This window comes from Cucurbita pepo, chromosome 13 (assembly GCF_057944985.1).
Source record: "Cucurbita pepo subsp. pepo isolate OVF chromosome 13, ASM5794498v1, whole genome shotgun sequence".
In the NCBI taxonomy this organism is placed as follows: Eukaryota; Viridiplantae; Streptophyta; class Magnoliopsida; order Cucurbitales; family Cucurbitaceae; genus Cucurbita; species Cucurbita pepo.
This window is the reverse complement of record NC_141810.1, coordinates 1,598,764-1,619,780: the sequence shown is the minus strand read 5'-3', so window position 1 is coordinate 1,619,780 and position 21,017 is coordinate 1,598,764. Positions and strand designations below refer to the sequence as shown.

The window sequence follows — 21,017 nt, the reverse complement described above, 5'->3', positions numbered from 1 at the left end:
AAAGGGTATAAAAGGAAAAGAAAAAAGAGAGAAGAAAAAGAAGAGCTTTTGTCTCAAATTATAGGAAAGTCATGATGATAAGTTATTGCAAGTGAAAGGTGTTGATCATGTAAACCAAATATTCAAAATATCTTGGATACTATTTGAGAGTATTTTGAAAAATAGCTTTTTATTTTTTGTAAAAGCATTTTCTCATTATTTATTTGTGCGTTATGAATCATAAAAATGCACTAAAAATCTTTTTTCTTTTTAATGAAAATATATATATTTGTAAACAATTTTTTATATAAAAAAAAAACAGTTAAATTAAAATTTTAGTTCTAAATTTTAATTTTTTTTTTATTTATTTTTTTTTTTTTGTCTATGAGCTTTCAAAAAGTATTTAATAGATTTTCATATTTTTAAATTTATAATTTATGTCTAACAAATTTAAGAAAAAAAAAATTGAGAATGTATTGATCTATTAAATATAAATTTGAATTTTATATCGTAAAAATAAAAAATAAAAAACTATTAAAAGGTTAATTTTGTAATTTAACCTATAATTATGTTTTTTTTTTTTAAAGATTTGCTCTTTTCTCTTTTATATTATGTCAAATCTTCCGATCATAAAAAAAGAAAAAAAGAAAAAAAAAAATGAAAAGATATGTCAATAAATGATGTGGCTGGGAATGAATGGTATTTTATTATATATTATTTCGGTTTAAACCAGAAAAATATCTATGAATATTGCTCTGTATTTTGAATTTTGAGCATAAATTGAAATCTAAAGTTGTGTGGTAATGACTTAGAATAGACGTTTGGATTGTCCACTCATTCTAGGTCACCGTCACACTCTTCCAGGTCCATTACTTTCATTCGAATTTTTAATAAATTTATATTTCAAATGTAGTTTTGAAGCGTTTAGGATAGATTAAGAGTAAAATAGCAAACATTTGATAAATGTTTCAAAATTACTCTCAATATAAAAGTCGGTTAAAATTTTACATAGAACTTGAAACTTAAAAGCGAGTGGTTGTGACAAAAAATAAAAATTTGGATCGTTCATCGAATCTAGGTCACTATCATACTGTTTCGAACTTAATTTAATACATTTAAAAATAAATAAATTGAAAAATATGAGCTGCCAAACATATATGCAAAGGTTAGTAGAGATGAAAGGAAAAGTTGAATGTCTCAAGTTCCCAAATGGCTTTACTTTTTTTATGTCATGGTGTACTTATTTCCTCCTATAGTTTTAATAAAGGGAGAAATATTATGACTCTAATCATTAATGTCCTTTTTTTTATTTTCTAAATTAGGATTAAATTCAAATATTTAAAATTTTCTTTCATAATATATTTATAAACAAAAATAATAATTATATATGTTTTAGAATAATATGTTATATTAATATATATTTTGATTTTAACAAAAATGAAACCACGTCATAATATGAAACATTATACTTTAAAATATATATATATATATATATATTGTCTTCTTTATGCTTTTCCTTCGAGTTTTCCCTCAAAGTTTTTAAAACGCGTCAATTAGGGAGAGATTTTCACGCCCTTATAAGGAATGTTTCGTTCCCCGCTCTAAGATATGAGATTTCACAATTCACTCTCCTTGGAGACCCAACGTCCTTGCTGGTGCACCACTCTGTGGCTGACTATAATATCATTTGTGACAACCTAAGCCTACCCCTAGCAGATATTGTATATTTAGACTTTCTTTCAAGGTTTTTAAAATGCATTTATTAGGAGAGGTTTCCATACTCTTATAAGAAATGCTTCGTTCCTCTCTCCAACCGATGTGAGATTACACAATAACGTAATTATGAATATTAAAATTTCAAATTCAAAACCTCGTGGGCTCTCATATTTATATGTCTCATTTGAACAACTATCGTCGAATTCATACAATGGGTTAACGATCCTTGGCTAACCTAATAGCTTGCTTGATATCCTATTCCTTTTTGGGTAGCTAATCATTAGATCATTGGATCAACCTCGTGGTCAACCAAGGTTTCAGCTGAGCTTGGTTGGTTTGAGTCTAGTGAGTTACTAACTGTTCGAGTAACTCAAACTAAACACGTTTATTCTTTTTGAAACATAAACAACATGGTTAGTGATCAAAACACGAAATTAAACACTTTCAAAACGACATAATATAAAATAATAATTAGCTTTTAAGATACATAGGGTAATAGGATGAGATTCTCTTAAAAATTAGGTTAACTTGGAGTGGAATATGTTATGCCAATTTGATTCCTTTATTCGGAAACAAAAGAAGAAAATAATAGAGAATTTTGGTGAAACATCCAAAAGAGCATTAATTAACGGATGTGATTGAATTCAATAGTGAGCTGTGAGATAAGAAAAGAAGCAACAATACATTTATTAGGGTTTTCAGTGGGTAACTATGAAAATAAATTTATGAACAATGGCATCAACATTCACAAACCAACAAAGAGTACTTTCAGATGGTCTAGAATAACAGAATCTCTATGGTCTCTGGTTGTCGGTTCGGTTGTATACATGCTCTTTAGCCAGGTTCGTAGAATCTTTGAGTGTTGAACAAAGACGAACGAGCTTTAAAAGATGTTGCCATAGTGAAAATTTGTGGTTGAGTAGGGGAGAATCCAATAAACCTAAACTACCCAAACCAAACCATAAAGGTTGAGTTTGGGTCATTGGGCAAACCACCTGGGCACTAGGGCCAATGTGAGTAGGATCACCTAGCCATGCTTCATAATTGGAAAAAACGAGCACCGTGGAAATACTTCTCACTCAGCCAAAGAAAGATGATGGAGAGTTGGCCGAAATGGGCACTAAATACTTTTCGAGAGATCTCCTCCAAACCACTAGTATGACTATTGAAATCGTGAGCATCAGCATGAAGGTTCCAAATCCAAGTGGTAGTATCAGGACCCTTAGCTATAGTTCTCGAGAAATGACCCGGTCTGGCCCATTCCTCGAAAGAAGTTTTTACGGGATTCCTATCTTCCAAAATTTTGACTTCTGGTTCCGGCGAACGAATGATCGTTGAGTCCTCCTCTTTCCGAGTTGAATTTTTGAAAGACTGAGAATTTGAGTAGATTCATGATTTGACCAACCTAAAAATAGGGTTACAATCTTCGGGTGACCTGACTTGACAAACTTAAAAATGGGGTTACAATCTAACCTAATCCTATACTACTCAAGATTCTTATGAAAATAAAGAATATTTAACTTTGTTGATGTTAGTGAGTGTATTGTGACTTATGAATGTTTGATGTCTGAGCTTTTATGATATTTTAGTTATTAATGTAACATGTATGGCAAATAAGTATGTTTTTTTTAAAAAATAACTTGACCGTCCAACCCAATCCAATTCAACTCAAAAATAGAGGGATGAGCTGAGTTACCGTGTAAACTCTTTTCAGATTACTCGAGTCATCAACCCAATCAACACGAGATTTTTGGTTGCTTCAAAAGATTTCTCCAACCCAACTCAACCCAACTTGTATCCATCCCTATAGTTGAGCTTTATTAGATTAACAGTATGCTTCAGACAAGAGAAATTAGCTTTGTTTGAGGCTTTCGGGGGTAAAACAAAAAAAAAACAAAGTCATGTAGCTTCTTACACTTAAATTGTACAATGTCATTCTACAAAGATATATGGTGGATCATTCCTTATAAAGGTGTGAAAATCTATCCCTAGTAGAAGCGTTTTAAAACTTTGAGGGAAAACGCATAAGGAAAAGCCCAAAAAGGACCCTAAGTCATGTAGTTGCGTCAATCCGCTTAAGATAGATACCTAAAAGAACGACTAATTTAATAGACCCATAAACGGCCATACGAGAGAAAACAAACACCAAAGACACGAGTATGACAATTCTGAATTTTGGTTTAGAATATGTACGAGACTACATTTTAATCTAAGTGTTAATGATGAATGAAACCACATCTGAACGAAAGTGATCGATAAGAAGACTAAATTTTTCAGCGACTCAATCATAAAACTTCCATGTGAGTGGGGACACCATCAGATTTCGAATCCTTATTTAAATTTTAAATAAGAAGATAATAAAACGTGTTTCATAAGCAATAATCTACGATGTTTTCATATCTTCGAATAATATTTGAATAATATTCATAAAATAAAACAATATCTTTACAAGTTGGAGACATGGTGCAAGAGACTTTGGCTTTAGCTTTACACTTGTCATGTTTTTTTTTTTTTTTTTTTTTTTTCTTTTCAACAAAAACCCTTTAAGATTTGACGTATTGTTCTTCATGTTTAAACCCTAAAAATCCCCACTTTCTCACCTCTTAAAAGCAAGTGTTTATAAAGCTCTCTTCTTGGAACTCAAAACCCTAATTCAAACCCTAATTCAAACCCTAATTCCCTCTTAGTTTCTTCTTCTTCATTGACTTCCTTCCATGCAAAGAGTATCAAAAGAGCTCTTTAAATTTAGACCACAAAATAAAAAAGTTATGATATGACACAAAATGGACAAAAAATGGGAAAAGAAAATACACCATTTTAAATATGTTTAAATGTACATTGGGAGTATAATACCATAGAGATCAAATAATATATTAAACTTCTCTTCTCCACCACCCCTTACAAAAGGCTAATATATAGCTTTGTATATATGCCTTCTATTTTACATTTATGGTCCAACAAAAATAAAATACAAATTAAGAGATTTTAGTAACGACCCATGTTCAAGATTTGGATTCGGTACTTGATGGTCGCGATATTACCCTACATCTTTTACGATATGGTCACGGTACTTACTCGTTTCTTCTAAGAGTGAATACTATCACCACAGATCAACATGAGTCTTCCTGCATGTTTTATCCTCTCTAATGATTGAACCATCGGAAAAAAACTGCACCTTATTGGTGTAGGGAGTAATAAGGCTTTCTTAGTCATCCTATCCTTAGGTTACTTTCTATGAGATCCCCTTGGTTGGGAGAAAAACAAAGCATTCTTTATAAGGGTGTGGAAATCTCCCCCTAGCAAACACATTTTAAAAACGTCCAGTATGCTAGTGAGGATGCAGGGTCTTGAAGGTGGGTGGACTGTGAGATCCCACATCGGTTGGAGGGGAGAACGAAACATTCTTTATAAGAGTGTGGAAATCTCCCCTAATAGACGTTTTAAAAACTTTGAGGGGAAGCCTAAAAGGAAATTCAAAGAGGACAATATCGGTTAACGGTGTGTTTGAGCTGTTATACTTTCATTATGACGTGATATAAGTTAATTCATGTACCTCTTATTTATTCGGGTAATATATTTGTTTATTTGTATTGTTTAGTTGAAAAGGGGAGGAGAGGGAGGAGAGAATAAATTGGACAATTAAAGTTATATTTTTTTGTAATAAAAAATATGAAAGTTGTGGTTGCTTAAAGACATTGATGTGATTTAAAGGAATTTTAATCTTGCTTTGTGCCCACTTATTCTACAGGCTTATCAGCCCCCCCTCTCCCTTGGGATCACTCCATTTAATTTCTCCCACAGACCAAGAACAAGAACAGAGCAAGAGCAAGAACAGAGAGCTGCTCTTTTGTGAAGCTTTCTAAGTTTCAGCAAATTTTTGAAGAACAAAAAAAGAAAGGGAAAAGTTGGGATTTTGGAGTGATGGGTTTGTTTAGAATGAAGGGTTTAAAGGATTGCAAGCCTTTGATGGTGATGGTAGCCATAGATTTTGCTTTCGCCATCGTGAATATTCTGCTCGAGACAGTTCTTGATCATGGAATGAACCATTTGGTTCTCATCACTTATCGTCTCTCCATTGCTGCTATTTCCTTGGCTCCCATTGCCTACTTCGCCGAGAAGTAATCTCTCATAACCAGTTCTTTCTTTTTGGCTTCTGGGTATCGTCTGGTTTATGATCCTTTTTGCTCTGTTTTACTCTGTTTTTTGGGTTTATAGGGACGGCAGAGCCAATCTCTCTGTTCGAATCCTCTGTTACTTGTTCTTCAGCGCCATTGTTGGGTCAGTTAAAACCTCAATCATCTCTCTTTTTAGGCCTCTTTTTCTGTTCATTTGTCCATTGATTTCTGTTCTCTGTTTCTTTCAGGGCTTCACTCACCCAATACTGCTTTCTTCTCGGCATCCAACATACCTCTGCCACTTTCGCCTGTGCATTTGTCAACATAGTCCCTGTCGTCACTTTTCTTCTTGCTCTCCCATTTGGGTATCTAAACATTTAGCTCGAGCCTTCAAACTGGAAAGTCATTTCAAACTGACCCTTGAAAGCTTAACTTTAAATAATCGAATCGATTCTCTTTGTCCCGAGTTTGTTAATTTTCGACTCGTGGCAAACGAGTCGATTTCGACTGTACTTCAAACGCTTTTACTTAGCAGCTTTTTAAAAGTGGACCTAGAACACAGTCTTTTCCTTAACTCCTAAGCTTGATGTTTTTTTTTTTTTCTTTTCTTTTTTGAAAAAATTTATGGCGCCGACCAAGTTGAGCTAATAAAAAATTTTCTCCGGTCAGGTTGGAGTCGGTGAAGTTGAAATGTTGCAGTGGGAAAGCGAAGGTGATTGGGACGATGGTGTGCATCTCCGGCGCGGTGCTATTGACGACGTACAAGGGGCCGGCATTGGTGAACGCTTCGTACGTCGCACACGCCGTCGGTGGGAAGGTGAAGACGAAGACGGCGGAGAGTTGGACGGTGGGGTGCATAGCTCTGGTGGCTGGAACTCTACTCTGGTCGTCGTGGTTTCTGTTGCAATCGAACATCGGGAAGAGATATCCGTATCAATACTCGAGCACTGCCATTATGTCCGGCTTCGGCGCCGTCCAATCCGCCGTCTTGAGCCTCTCCACCGGCGCAAAGCTCTCCGCTTGGGCTCTCACCGGAAAGATTCAAATTCTCACAGTTTTGTACACTGTAAGTTTCACAAACCCAACCAAATCAGAGCCACAATTTGCATGCATGCAACAAGGAGTTCTCGTAGTTTAGGACTAAATTTGTTATAGAATTCTTATGGTTCCATTCTCATCGACCCAGGGGATGATCGGATCAGGAATATGCTTCGTGGGAATGTCGTGGTGCGTTAAGAAGAGAGGTCCAGTATTCACAGCAGCGTTCAGCCCATTGGTTCAAATAATGGCAGCCATGTTAGACATCCCCATCTTGCACGAGCCACTCCATCTCGGAAGGTAATTTACCTAAACAACAAGTTTGAAAGTGATTTTAGATTTTCGCTTTTGAATGCAACGTGCACGTAATAAGATCGACTTTGAATGATTAAAAACATGTCCACAATAAGTTTTACGCTTGTATACCATCTCTCAATCATGTTATGATATTACGATTCTCGATTTAATCGCGATATGGACGGAAACAGCTTGTTGGGGTCTGTCATTGTGATAATTGGACTCTACATTTTACTATGGGGAAAGAAGAAAGAGATGGAGAGCTGTGCTTCAAAAGTGGTGGTGGTAGGGGAAGATCAAATGATGAAGGAATCCCAACAAGATGAGCCCTAGAAATCATAATCAATTAAGAAGATGAAACCACGAAGATTTAAGATATGGGGTTCTGTTCTTTGTAATTCTTTTTTGGCAGTGTTGCTGATTCAAGAAGGGCAAATCCAATAGAGTGGCAAAACGAGATCAAGAACCGAACTTGGTTTTAATTTCGAGTTGTCAATCTAAACCAAACGTTGTAATAGTTAAGAATATATACTCATTATAAATGCATACTCAACCTATTTAATCCGTTATTTTTCAAGTCCGACTAGAAATACGTGGATCCAAGAAGCCTAACTCGAAAATCGTTTCTTAATAGTTGGACTATTTTTTTTTTCTTTTGGGTATCAACTCATTGACGAAAAATAACGATATGGGTCTTTTTTTATATTAATAAGAGAATAAATAAATAAATTATTATGATAAAATAAGATTAATTTGATTAAAATGAGTGGAGGAATAAGAATTTGTACCCCCAACGAACATGAACACAATAAAAAAGAGTATATTTCATGGGAATAATTCAAGAAAGTTCTCATTTGTCTCTTTGATTATTATTATTTTTTGAATTTGAGAAGAGCAATTGAAACGGGTCGCCGTGGACAGTGGTTGCGGGTCTCTTTCAATATGGTAGTGAGATTTGGCGACTGAATTTTTAAAGCAATACCCTTTTGTAATTATCTCATAATTTACGCATCTTTTTGCGTAAATAAATTGGATTTTCTTTTTCCCGTTTGTTTCTCTGTTTGTTTTTCAGTTCATTCAGCGTTAAATCCATTTTTCCCTAAGCGGCCAGTATTCACGACGCAATTCCTTTTCAATTCTCACCTAAATAAAGAAATCTCGGGTTGGTATTTTTTTCTCTTCTTTTTCCTCATTTCAGCTCTCTTTCTCTACTGCTTCAATCGGTCAAATCTGAGTCTCCCCAGGTACGACCCCTTTCTGATTCTAATCCCTTTTGTTCTTGATCTTTTTCCTGTTGCTCTGTTAGCCTTGTTCGTGATTTTGTTTCTGATTTCTGTGTGTAATGCGGCTATTTCAATGGGTTTTTGTTTCTCGGTTGTTTGTTTGGACTGGTAGATGAAATTTTGGTTTGATTTTGTTGGTGGGTTTGGATTTCTGAAATTGGGTTTTGTGGGTTGTGGCTTGTTTCTGATTTCTAACTTCAAATGCGGCATGTAATGCGATCTTCACAATGTATTGTGTGTATCATTTGTTTGTTTGGACTGAGAGTTTTGGTGGGTTAGCCTTGTTTTTCTTGTTCGCTTGTTCTTTAATGGTGTTATGGGATGAACACTGAGTTGCAGAAATTCTCTGTTCAATTTAGGGTGAGAGAGAATTGGGCAAAGACTTTTGTTCGATTGATTCAAGTTTGTGGAGTTTGAACTTTGAATGACCTTTCAATATGTTGAATGATTGCCATTCAAATGATGTAAAGGCCAATACCAGCGCCCATCAGAACAATGAACTCGACCTTGAGAAGCAGAGAGTGGCTCAGCCATCATCAGCATTCGAGCTATCTACCAGTGATGTTGATGCTAATACACCTACTCCTCCATTGACAATTGTTGTTTCTACTAGCTCTCAAGAGGGCTTGTTGCCTAAGAAGGAGCTGTTGTCTGCCACTTCTAGCTCTGATGAGCAGTGCAGGTACATTTGAGTTGCTACTCTTCCATGAAAAATGCTCTTCTAGTTGTTTGTTCACGTGTTTGCTTGTCGAACGTTGATACTTTCTGCGGGTTTTGTTAAGTAGCCACTAAATCGAAAGAAGCCGTGAATCGAATATGTGATCTGTTAATATGGAGAGGGAACGATTTTGCACGAGAGGTCGAGGTTCAACGGTTAAGTCATTTAATCCCCCTCTTAGGTCGGAGGTTGAATGTGAGATCCCACATCGGTTGGGAAGGAGAACGAAACATTCTTTATAAGGATGTAGAAACCTCTCCTTAGTAGACGCGTGCCCGAAAGAGAAAGTCCAAAGAAGACAATATCTCCACTCATATTTGTTGCACGGTTGCACGGAAGAACAAAAGATTAACATCTTCTTGTGGATTTTGGCATTGTAATGCTGTTGGTTTTCAATCTTACCTATGTTGTACTATATTTCAGAATTTGTCAGCAAGACAAGGAAGAAGTCTTGATAGAACTTGGATGTCATTGTCGAGGTGGTCTCGCAAACGCTCATCGGACTTGCATAGATACTTGGTTTCATACTAAAGGATCGAACAGATGTGAGATATGCCAGTAAGTCGCTCGTTTTGAGGATGATATTCATTCACTTAACACAATCATATAGTTTCAGGGGCAGTTTGAAATGTAATTTTGATACGATTTTCAGGGTCGTAGCGGCGAACGTAGCACCTCCACAATCACATCATGGTGTAGGAATTCTATAGCTCTTGCTGCTATGATTATGCTAAGTTTTCAATTCCTAGCCTTTTCCATCTTCATCATCCCTAATCCTAAAACTTATAAGCTTCTCCTTGTCACACATCTTGTATCAGCATATTTCATAAGTTTCTCACCCGTCATCGCATAAAGAGATTGTGAGATCCCACATCGGTTGGAGCGGAAAATGAAATATTCCTTATAAGGGTGTGGAAACCTCTTCCTAGTAGACACGTTTTAGAACCGTGAGGCTGACGACGATACGTAATGGGCCAAAACGGACAATATCTCCTAGCGGTGAGCTTGAACTGTTACAAATGGTATCAAAGCCAGACACCGAACGATGTGTCAGCGAGGACGTTGGCCCCCAAGGGGGGTGGATTGTGAGATCCCACATTAGTTGGAGAAGGGAACGAAGAGTTCTTTATAAAAGTGTGGAAACCTCTCCCTAGAAGACGCATTTTAAAATCTTGGTGGGAAGCCCGGAAGGAAAAACTCAAAGAGAATAACATCGGCTAGCGGTGAGCTTAGGCCATTACAAATGATCAACATCATGTTTTAGTTTTGCATTTGCTACCATTCCCTACTTTCTTTTCCGATTATTCCTTTTATGAAGTGGAATAGTGAATACTTTTAAATAACGTGTTCAACATATTAAACTCGTGTCACGTTACAAATTCAAATTATTGATTCGTTTTGAACTTACGATGTCCTGATGGATGGACATCATATTGGAATAACCCGAAGTTTGATTATTCTGTATATTTGTGAAGCACAGACCAACTACTGGATGTGGAGGATCGATCCGACCTACAGAAATCAAGAACCCCAAAGGGTAAGACTTTTCGGTTTTCAATGATATGCTTGTTTCATGGGTAGTCAAAAAACTCGAACCGTGTTCGTGTAACTCTTTATGCAGCAGCACTGCTTCAGTCCACTTTGGCTGGCTTTTACCATCCTCATAGGGGGTCTGCTACTGGACGTTCTTATATCCATCACCCTCGGTGTTTCTGCGTTGCCCGTAAATATCATCATCGGTACGTTGACGATTTTCATGGATCGAGCTATTGTTTCTAGTTTCGTGTGGTGCTTTTTATGGTTATTGAAAAGGTTGAAGAACAGGAGTTATTGTGGTGCTTGGACTTGGAACTGTGTTTCGACTTGCTGTGGAGTTCGTTCAGGAGTGGAATTCAACGAGAGTATCACAAAGGGTGGAATCAAATGTCACCATTGGGTACTTCCCAGCTATATAGTCTTTGACTCTTTGTTTCAATGTGAAAAATAAAACCATTAATAAATAATGTCAAAATATATCTTAGTTTTGTCTTTTTTTTTTTTTTTTTTTAATCAAACATATTAGTTAAAGATATTGTGTAAATTTGAATAAATTGGTAAGTCAAATTTACGTTTTCCCGGTAGATAACGGATATTTTCTGCTTTAATTTTGTTTGATATTGAAAGACTAATAGAGATGTTCACGGACGGGGCGGAGATGAAGAAGCCCTCTTCGTCTCCATCTCCTGCAAAATTCTTTATTTATTTAGACGGGAATGAGAGGGATTCTCTGCCGAGAATTTGCGGGGATTGGGTTCCCGTAAGTAATTTTTACCTATCTATTATTCTTTAAAAAAAATGATTTAAAGTTCTTATTTTTCAATATAATGTTTATTAAAAGGAAGTTGTAAAAAAACTTCTAAAAGATTAATATATTTTATAAACAAATATGTATGAAACATTCTATCAACATAATTTTTAAAAATTTAAAAAATTTACAACATTAATTAATTATTTTTTTTAATTTAGTATTTTTATATATGGTGTGTGAAAAGTATAATTATACACAGGAGGGAATATAATTGCGTCCCTAATCCTATTTATTCAACGGTAAAAAAAAATTGTTTCTCCTATTTTTTTTGGGAATCCCCTCTGGACGAGTCCCCATAGGTAAATAGATCTCTATCACCAATTACCATTTAAAAAACGTACGGTTCAATTGCTTATTTCATAAATACGTCCTCTCCCCATTCAGGACGGGTCCACGAGTGTAAAATGGACATTTATAGACACCAATTACAAAGCAGACAGTTCAATTGTCTATCTCATCAATCGACCCTTTTCCATTTCAGTGCGGGTCCACTAGTGTGAATGGACATCTCTAGACACCAATTCCCATTTATAAAACACAGTTACATTGCCTATCTCATAAATCGTCCCCTCCCCATTCAGGACGGGCCCACGAGTGTAAAATGGACATCTCTAGATACCAATTGCCATTTAAAAAACAGACAGTTAAATTGTCTATCTCGTAAATCGTCCATTTCCTATTCGGGTCCACGAGTGTAAACACCAATTACCATTTTAAAAACAGACAGTTCAATTGCCTATCTCATAAATCGTTTCCTCCCCATTCAGGATGGGTCCACGAGTCTAAAATAGACATCTCTACGTCATAAAAGGTTGAAAAACAAATTACTATAGCAAGTCCATTGGTGGTGTTCTTGAAGAATGAGAGCAACCCCTTCCAATTTGGTAACACACAAACTTGCTTATAATATAAACTCATGCTTACAAATATAAGTGAATAGAAAGGAACAATTAAACTGCATTTTACACACACTTTGCAGCTGACTTAGAACCAACAAGACAAGATCATCAACCCTATATTTACATGACATGACAAGCATCCACATTGTCATCATTGAACATGTTGCTCACTTTGTCATCGCCCCGAAGAGACATTGGCATCGCTCCGTGCTTCTCTCCAACATTATAGCCATGCTTGTAATAGTTATAGCTCTCTTTAAACTCACGAGTTGTATCTTTAAAGTAGTCAGTCGCTGATGTGAAGTATAGCGGTGGCTCTGGGTAAGGCCAAAACTCCGCCCTCTTCCCCGCCCTTCGAACCACCTTCAACACCTTGTTCCGATCGACATACCCAATCACCGTCACTTTCTCTAGCTCCAAATTCACCTCGACCGAGTCAACTCCTACTCAAAACAACACAAACCCTAATAGTGTCTTTAGAATTTTCCTACAAAAAGATGAACTTTTTTCCTTTTTTTTTTTTTTTTTTTTTTTCCGTACCTCTAAGTTTGTAGATCGCATCTTTAACCACTCGTTCACAACCACTGCAGCACATCCTGACTTTTAGCTCAACAGTCTGTAAAAGGCAAAACATTCAGCAAATTGATAGAAATAGATTCTCTTATGATATTATTATTATACCTTTGTTCCTTTTGCTGATTAGAAAAGAAGAAGCTTTTACAAGGGGTTAACTCATAAGCCAAGGAATTAATAAAAAGTCATGTTCTACCAAATTGTAATTCCTTTTCACACCTACAAGATTCTCACATCCATTAAGGACGTAAATTTTTTTTATTCCCGGTAGAAATTGATCTTTTTGGGTTTTCCCTCAAGTTTTTAAAACGCGTCTGCTAGGGAGATGCTTTTACATTCTTATAAAGTGCTTCGTTCTTCTCACCGTTCAAAACCCTTATCGAATTGCACCTTTAAAATTGAGTTTCTTCAAATTTCAAACAACACCCACATGATATTTTGACACAAAAAAGCCAAGAAACATGTAAAAGATGGTGAATTTCAAAACCCCATCAAATAAAGATTGAATTTTTTTCAGTTTTCATCCCAAAAAATGAGTAAATTCATCAAATTTCTCCTAAAAGAGAGAGAAAATAATAGTAAATGAATAGATTTTGAGAGTATTACCTGCAAGGAAAGGGGTTTTGGCTTTGGCATGTTGAAGATGATACGATTGAAGCTTTTGTGATGATTATGGGAATTCCCAAAACAACGTAGGAAATACGAATAAACGACAGAACCAAAAGTTGCTCTTCGGAGAACGGTAGCCATTTTTGAAGACACAAAAACTTGTTATATAAGAGAGAGAGAGAGAGAGAGAGAGAGCATAATAAGAACTCAAAGCAATCCCCAGCCTTTGAACATATTCGTGTGTGTCAGAGGCATCCTCTTGAGATCTAAATCCAAATCTATTGTTCTTTATATATGAGTGGTTTGAAGAGGATGGAAGGCTTAATTCATGTTGTAAGACCTTGAGAAGAAGGGAGAAAGTTATGGAGTCTGTGTGTTGTGATGTGAACTGAGTTAAAGGGAAAAGGGGAAACTTTTATGCACAAAAAGGTATGAACTTTGATGCTGAGGGTAACAACTAACATATATTCCAAACATCTTCTTTTCTTTGGTTCTACTTTTAGGACAATAATTAATTATGGAACACCCCACCAGAATCAACATTTGTCTGTCTTTTTCTTTTCTTCATTTGCTGCTATCTTCACTTGTGTTTGTCTGAGTAGTGCTATCTTCACTTGGGGTTTCGTGAGATCCTATATTTTTTTATAAGGGTGTGGAAGCCTCTTCCTAGAATACGCGTTTTAAAAACGTTGAGGGAAAGCCTAAAAAGGACGATATGTGCTAGTAGTGGGCTTGAACTGTTGCAAATGGTATTAGAGCCGACACTTGGCGATGTGTCAGCGAGGAGACTGAGCTTGGACACGAGGCGGTGTGCTAGTAAGGACTCTGGGCCCCTAGGGGGTGGTAGATTGGAGGTCCCCAAATTGATTAGAGAAGGGAACGAATGCTAGCGAGGATGCTGGGTTCCGAAGAGGGTGGATTGTGAGATTCTACATCGGTTGGGGAGGAGAAGGAAACATTCTTTATAAGGGTGTGAAAACGTCTCCCTGGATGGAAGACGCGTTTTAAGAACTTTGAGGGAAAGTCCAAAGAGGATAATATCTACTGGCGGTGAGGTTGGGCTGTTACAAATGGTATTAGAGACAGACCTGGGCGATGTGCTAGCGAGGAGGCTGAGCCTGGACATGAGGCGGTGTGCTAGAGTAAGGACGCTGGGCCCCGAGGGGTGGTAGATTGGGGGTTCCCACATCGATTGGAGAAGGGAATGAATGCTAGCGAGGATGCTGGTTGTTGAAGAGGGTGGATTGTGAGATACCAAGTCAGTTGGAGAGGAGGACGAGGTATTTTTATAAGAGTGTGAAAAAGTAAATTGCATTTTAAAAATCCTATAAAGGAAAAACTCAAAAAAGACAATATATGGTAGAGGCTTGAGCCGTTGAACTCAAAGTTTAAATTTGTTTTTTTATCGAGGCTAATCATGTAATATGGAGAAAACGAGGCTGAAGAGAGCTAACTTGAGCTATGTATTGAAGCTGCATGCAACCTTAGGAACCGCGATTTCACACACGACTTCACCCATTACCACCTTGTATCAAAAATAAATTAATTTGAGTGTGATTGATAGAATCGTTTAACCTAATCTTTTAATCCACTTTTGTCATATCAACACAAGAAATAAAAACAAAAGTCATATATTTTATTTGAAACGAATTTGAAGTGGAAAAGAAGCTTTTGGTGGCTTATGGAATTAAGAAATGCATGGGGGCACACTGCGTACAGCACATGTTCTCCATGTAAACAAAGTCACTTCATATTCATATTCATATTCTTATCCACTTTTCTGTGTTTTAATAATATCTTCTCTATTCAAATCTGAGAATGGATTACTCTGTAACTAAAATAAAAATTATTGTAAAAATATTTTACTCAAAATAAATTTATTTATAGGAAGTTGCGAACGCTGGGCCGCCAATGCAGGAGTGGGCTGGGTCAAGCACGCTTTGAGTAGGCTAAGCTGCGAACGCTGTGAGTGGGCTGGGCCGCGAACACGGCGAGTTGGCTGGGCCGCGAATGATGTTAGTGGGCTGGGCCGCGATTGCTTGAGTGGGCTGGGCTGGGCCGCGAACGCTGGAGTTTGCTAGGCCGCGCACGATGGAGTGGGTTAGGCCGCGCACGATGGAGTGGGTTAGGCCGCGAACGCTGGGAGTGGGCTGGGCCACAAACGTTGTTAGTGGCTGGTCCGCGCACGCTGGAGTTTGCTGGGCCGCGAACGCTGGGACTGGGTTGGGTTGAGCACGCAGAGAGTGGCTGGGCGGCGAATGGTGTGAGTGGGCTGGGCCTTGAACGCTGTGAGTGGGCTGACCCGCGAACGCTGTTGTGGGCTGGGCCGCGCACGCTGGGAGTGGGAACTATGTTAATTCAGACCTTCAGACCTCATGACCATGGTTGATACCATGTTTTTGAAGTATTTCTACGAGAGCACTATTCTTGGCAGCATTTTAAAACTTTAAAATTTTTTAAATATGACATCAAGAGAATGATTTATCTCCCAATTTTATATCTAATAAGTTCGAGCTTAAAACAAAACTAAATTTTAGGACTCAAAAGATATAAATTAAAATCACAAACTCGAAACAATATCAATTAAAATTTTAAATCACTTTTTATTAATGCATAACTTTTTGTTAATATCAATTTGGAAGATATTTGAGAATAAAATAAAGTGACTTTTCATTAAATTCATGTTCTATTTTATTATTAATGCATAACTTTTGGTTAATGTTAATTTGGAAGAAATTCGACTTTTGATTAAATTCATGTTCTATTTTATTGTGTAATGCTGGACATTCTAACATGATATCATATTTGTAGGTATTAAACTTGATAATTTAAGCTTCAAGAATGTGATATTAAAAACCCGAACTCATGGCAAATGGTTGGTGATCATTCAAAAGTTGTTTAAGTTCTGGAGATGTCTAGATAACACCATCAACCTTCAAAGTTCAAACACTAATTTCGTATTGGAGCGTGTTAATTCTTATCTTTTCAAGAAACAAGATCCGCGCATAAATCCGTGGTCATGGCTCCGTCGTCGGTCCCCAATCCATTTCCCAATTCAAACAGAGGAAAACAGAGATCCAAAATCTCAGAACACAATTGCCTCCAATCCAATTCTCCATCATCCGAAAATCGGATCCACAAAAGAGCCGCCAAAACACACAATAATTGTAAATGATATCGCAAAAAAAGAAGATTAAAAAGAACGAAACCGGCATAATCTCACATTCGAAGAACAATCCAGAGATCGATAAACGAAGCATATGCACAGATCTAACCAGAAGAAGAGGAAGAAGTGAAGAAAATCGTGCTATGATTTAACATACAATACAAGTGTGAGAAGATAATTACAAAAATCGCCTAAGCAACTGCGCCGCTAGGTCGATTGGAGTGAATTAGGGCAGAGGAGGAGGAGGAGGAGTTGTTGGCGAAAGGAAGATTGTGAAGGATGAGAAATCGGACTCGGCGAGGAAATGGCGCGGAATGGAAGAGCTGCCGGAGCACCTCCGTAAGCAACACCGTGTACTCCTCCAGAATCTCCGCTAGTACCGACACGAGCATCATCTCCGGCGTCAAATTAGGGCTCTAATTGCTCTAATCAATCTGCAAAAGCAATTGAAATGATGAATCGTCGCCTTCTTTTCTTCTCGGCGTCTCGCTTTCCCTGTTTCTAGAGAGCTGATTGATTTTGATTTTGATTTTGCTGAAGCTTCGGCATTTTTTTCAGATTATTTATAGACGACAAAAACAGCGGCCGGTTTCTGATGATCCGGTAAATGACCCGTTTCAACGTTCAAGTCCGGATCAGCACTAAGTATTGTTTTAATTGAAAAATCCAACTACTTCTTATGTTCATATTTATTTTCCCCAATTTTTTTTTCTTTTTTAAATATATATTTCAATTTTTACTTTTAATTTTGATAATTTTACTAGAAATTATTTCATTTTTAAAAATTTCAAATTTTGTGTTTATTAGATATTAAAAAAAAAAAATAAAAAATAGTGCATTGTGATTATGAAAGAAATAAGGGGTCGCCAATGCCACGGCGGCAGCGTATTGTGTAATCGGTGTGCGGGGTTGGCTAGCCACGTGGGCGACAATGGTTTCTACCACATGGAGTTGCGTGAATCTTGATTCTTCTTTTTATTTTATTTTATTATTAATTTTTTTTGCTAATTTTGGCATATTATAATTATTTATTTTCTAAAGTACATTTGCCATCTAAAGTCAAAAAAAAAAAAAAAAAAAAAAAAAAAAAAGAAGAGAGAGAGAGAAAAAAAAAACCATGGGCGCTCCCCCATCCTTATCTACTTCTTTCTTCTTTCATTTATTTTCAAGTTCATTTTTGTAATATCCTATAACACATAAATAAAATAATTTAAGTAAAAAAAAGAAAAAAAAGCAGTCACTAAGGGTACGTGGATAGACTCTATCCGTCCACGTTCTTTTTTTTTAATAAATAAATGTGTAACCTTATCAATATTTTAACCCTTAAGGACAAAATGGATACATAAAAAAAAACTCAAAAAAAACAAAATAAACTATTTATACTAACATGAGACACATTCTTTTTCGATAGTTCAGGCTTTAATTTTTTTTATAGCATATACTCCTTTTATCAACAAAATAAAAAAGTATATATATATATATATATATATATATATATATATATATATATATATATATATATATATATATATTATTTGTATAAATGCAATTTATTAGTATTTAATAATAATATATGATTACACTCCGGTATACGTAAGCTTTTACATTAATAGTTATTTTCAAAGTTTTAAAAATACGTGGAAAGTAGTTAAGTAGTTAAATATTAAATACGTGGATAAGAAGAAAATGATTGGCTCCCAACTTTTTGAATTAAAAAATTCAAGTCTTTTTTTTCCACTTGTAATGGACAATATACTGAATTTTTCTTTTACTTAAAAAGCTATAAAAAGCTGTATATATTATTTTCTTTTATAAATAGTCATATTCTTAAATTTCAATAAAAATCTAAAAAATATCTCAAACTTTTGAATTTTAATGATGTCATGAAAATATCTTTGAATTTAAAAAAAAAAAATTCTTTAATTTGTTTGAAGTTTATTATAAAACTAAAAAGTAGCATTAATATCTTTTATTTTTATAAAAAATTCAAAATTTTTATATTGTAAATATATGAACGGAAATGTTTATTGACATCTCATATATTATCTTCGAACTTTTTAATAGTATTTTTGAAAGTTTATGAGTATTTTTTTTTAAATTGTAGTAAAAGTAAATATATTTTTTTTATTAAAAAATGTTTAAAAGTATTAACGAAAATTTAAAAACTTCAAAGATATTTTTTAAACATTTTATAAAATTAAATAGTATTCTTTTTTTTTTTTAAGTTAATATTCCTCAAATATTATCTCTGTACCACTATTCTACTCGAATATTACATTTTATTACTTCTGTGATCTTAGTTCATGCACCTATTAATTTTTTTAATTTCTTTTTTCAATTCGTCACTTTTTTTTTTTTTTTTTTTTTTTGAAGAAAATAATAAAGTTCAATCTTTTTTAAGAAAATGATGAAAACGTGAGCTTCAGTCTTTTTTTTTTTTTTTTTTTTTTGTCCAAACTCAAGAAAAAAAAACATTTAATATTTAAAATTTGAACTTTGTGTCAAAGAATTTAATAATCATATTTTTTAAAAAATAAAAAAGTTTTATATGGATACGATTTAAAAATGTTTGATATAAAATTTTAATTCGGAATCAAATTTGTCTTTAATATACTTTAAAGTTTATCGGATAGAGCATAAAATTAAAAGTTGATTTTTAAAGTTTAAAAGAACATAAAAAAAATACAAAAAAAACAACATTTATTTGAGAATTTACCGACTGTATATGAAGTGACTTCTGTGTTTTCAGTAATTATAATCGTTCATTCTTGTGGATGGTGATAAAGCTCATAAAGAGAGGAAATGAGGATAAGATATTAAAATTAACCGAGCATATTTGGCTTTAAATAGTAATATTCTTTCTAGTGGGGACTATAGTAAAGAGATTTGTTGTTTAGTGAACGGATCGTGATAAAACAATATTGTTTAGTAACAGTCTTATTAGAAATGAAGATATGAACGACATTATGAATATGGTCCACATTGATACAGATAGGTCAGGTTTATAAATGATATGAATATCAATACATTTCATTATTAAAAAAGAAAAAGTTTTCCTCAAAGCCACTATTCTAAGAAAACCTCTAATCTGTTTTGGCTCGTTACATATCAGTGTTAGCTTCACAATTTTAAAACGCGTCTATTAGAGAGAGATTTTCACGCTCTTATAAGAAATGTTTCGTACACCAATTCAACCGAAGTGGGATCTCACAGAAAATGTCATAAACTTCAAATATCAAACATTTACAAATCACTAACCTCTTTTACACAAACATTAAATTAATTTAAATTTTTAATAATTCGAGTTGATTGAATTAACTGATCACATAGTTATATAATTTATAATTTATAATTTAAAAACTTTATTTTAAATATGATTATTGATCATGGGAATTCAAACCTGGAATGAATGGATTGTGGGGTCCTTAAAATCATGACCGATCAAATGCACTACAATAATTGATTAAGAGAATCAAAACAAGCATTCATTCATTCATTGCGGTTATTTTTAGTAAATAAAAAAGAAGTAAAATTAAAAGGACTTAATTTGAAAATTTGTGGGATCCTTCGCGAGCGAACCACATTCCAAACCCCCCGTGACTGGCTGTCACATCCCCAAACCTCCAGTTCCAATCACATTCACCCAACCCTTTTCACTTCATTCTCACCTTTTACTGCGTTGCGTAAAAATTTAAAAGTAAGTAAGAATAAAATATTTTTTATAAGAGGGTGTAAATCTCTCTCTAGTAGATGCGTTATAAAATTATGAGGTTGACTGAGTTGTGTAACGAGTAAAAAAGGACAATATTGGTTAGTGGTAGACGTGAACGGTTATAAATAGTTTTAGAGCCAGACACTAGGCTGTGTGTCAGTAAAGACCCTAGGCTCCCAAGAATGTGAATTGTGAGATCTCATGGTTGGTTGAAGAGGTAAATTGTAAGATTACACGTTAGTTGGAGAGGAGAACAAATCATTAAGGGTGTGAAAACCTCTCAATTGTAGACGTGTTTTAAAAGCCGTGAGGCTGACGACAATACGTCACAGGCTAAAGTGATCATGTTTTTTTTTTTTTTTTTTTTTTTTGTTCTAGATCTCAATTTTTTGATGTGACGAGTAAATTAGGAGTATAGGAATGAACCAAGACTACATCGAATTTGACTAAGAAAGGTTAGCTGGGTCGTTTTTTGTGTCACAATTCTTGAATTCATATTGAAACAACTTTTGATTGTGATACAATTGTTCATATATGCAAAAGAATCTTCCCCACAGACCAACCC

At 35.1% G+C, this 21,017-nt stretch overlaps 4 protein-coding genes across 8 annotated transcripts; 2 read left to right on the top strand and 2 right to left on the bottom strand.

Annotated features, from left to right (window-relative positions):
* The first annotated feature begins 5,401 nt into the window (after positions 1 to 5,401).
* LOC111783930 (WAT1-related protein At3g30340) lies at positions 5,402 to 7,714 on the top strand. The gene is made up of 6 exons (XM_087116673.1): positions 5,402 to 5,813; positions 5,911 to 5,973; positions 6,059 to 6,175; positions 6,480 to 6,876; positions 6,997 to 7,148; positions 7,337 to 7,714. The coding sequence occupies exons 1-6, from the start codon at positions 5,617 to 5,619 to the stop codon at positions 7,476 to 7,478; spliced, it is 1,068 nt and encodes a 355-aa protein (XP_086972799.1). The 5' UTR covers positions 5,402 to 5,616; the 3' UTR covers positions 7,479 to 7,714.
* A 441-nt stretch (positions 7,715 to 8,155) lies between these two features.
* LOC111783977 (uncharacterized) lies at positions 8,156 to 11,290 on the top strand. 5 transcript variants are annotated; one of them, XM_087117085.1, is made up of 7 exons: positions 8,156 to 8,389; positions 8,788 to 9,110; positions 9,570 to 9,704; positions 9,799 to 9,845; positions 10,627 to 10,683; positions 10,771 to 10,885; positions 10,971 to 11,290. In XM_087117085.1, the coding sequence occupies exons 2-7, from the start codon at positions 8,866 to 8,868 to the stop codon at positions 11,131 to 11,133; spliced, it is 762 nt and encodes a 253-aa protein (XP_086973211.1). In that variant the 5' UTR covers positions 8,156 to 8,389; positions 8,788 to 8,865; the 3' UTR covers positions 11,134 to 11,290. The 5 variants fall into 5 exon arrangements, with proteins under 5 accessions (XP_086973211.1, XP_086973213.1, XP_086973210.1 ...); XM_087117087.1 differs by having other exon boundaries at positions 8,157 to 8,389; positions 9,799 to 9,841; positions 10,768 to 10,885; positions 10,966 to 11,290; XM_087117084.1 differs by having other exon boundaries at positions 8,161 to 8,389; positions 10,768 to 10,885.
* Positions 11,291 to 12,373: 1,083 nt separating this feature from the next.
* On the bottom strand, positions 12,374 to 13,950 carry LOC111783931 (heavy metal-associated isoprenylated plant protein 30). Its single transcript, XM_023664740.2, has 3 exons — positions 13,572 to 13,950; positions 12,933 to 13,008; positions 12,374 to 12,835 (listed from the first exon to the last, which is right to left on the bottom strand). Exons 1-3 carry the CDS (start codon positions 13,713 to 13,715, stop codon positions 12,513 to 12,515), a joined length of 543 nt encoding a protein of 180 aa, XP_023520508.2. The 5' UTR covers positions 13,716 to 13,950; the 3' UTR covers positions 12,374 to 12,512.
* A 2,817-nt stretch (positions 13,951 to 16,767) lies between these two features.
* On the bottom strand, positions 16,768 to 17,288 carry LOC111783933 (uncharacterized). The gene has a single exon (XM_023664742.2). The coding sequence runs from the start codon at positions 17,133 to 17,135 to the stop codon at positions 16,932 to 16,934; it is 204 nt and encodes a 67-aa protein (XP_023520510.2). The 5' UTR covers positions 17,136 to 17,288; the 3' UTR covers positions 16,768 to 16,931.
* Between the last annotated feature and the right edge of the window lie 3,729 nt (positions 17,289 to 21,017).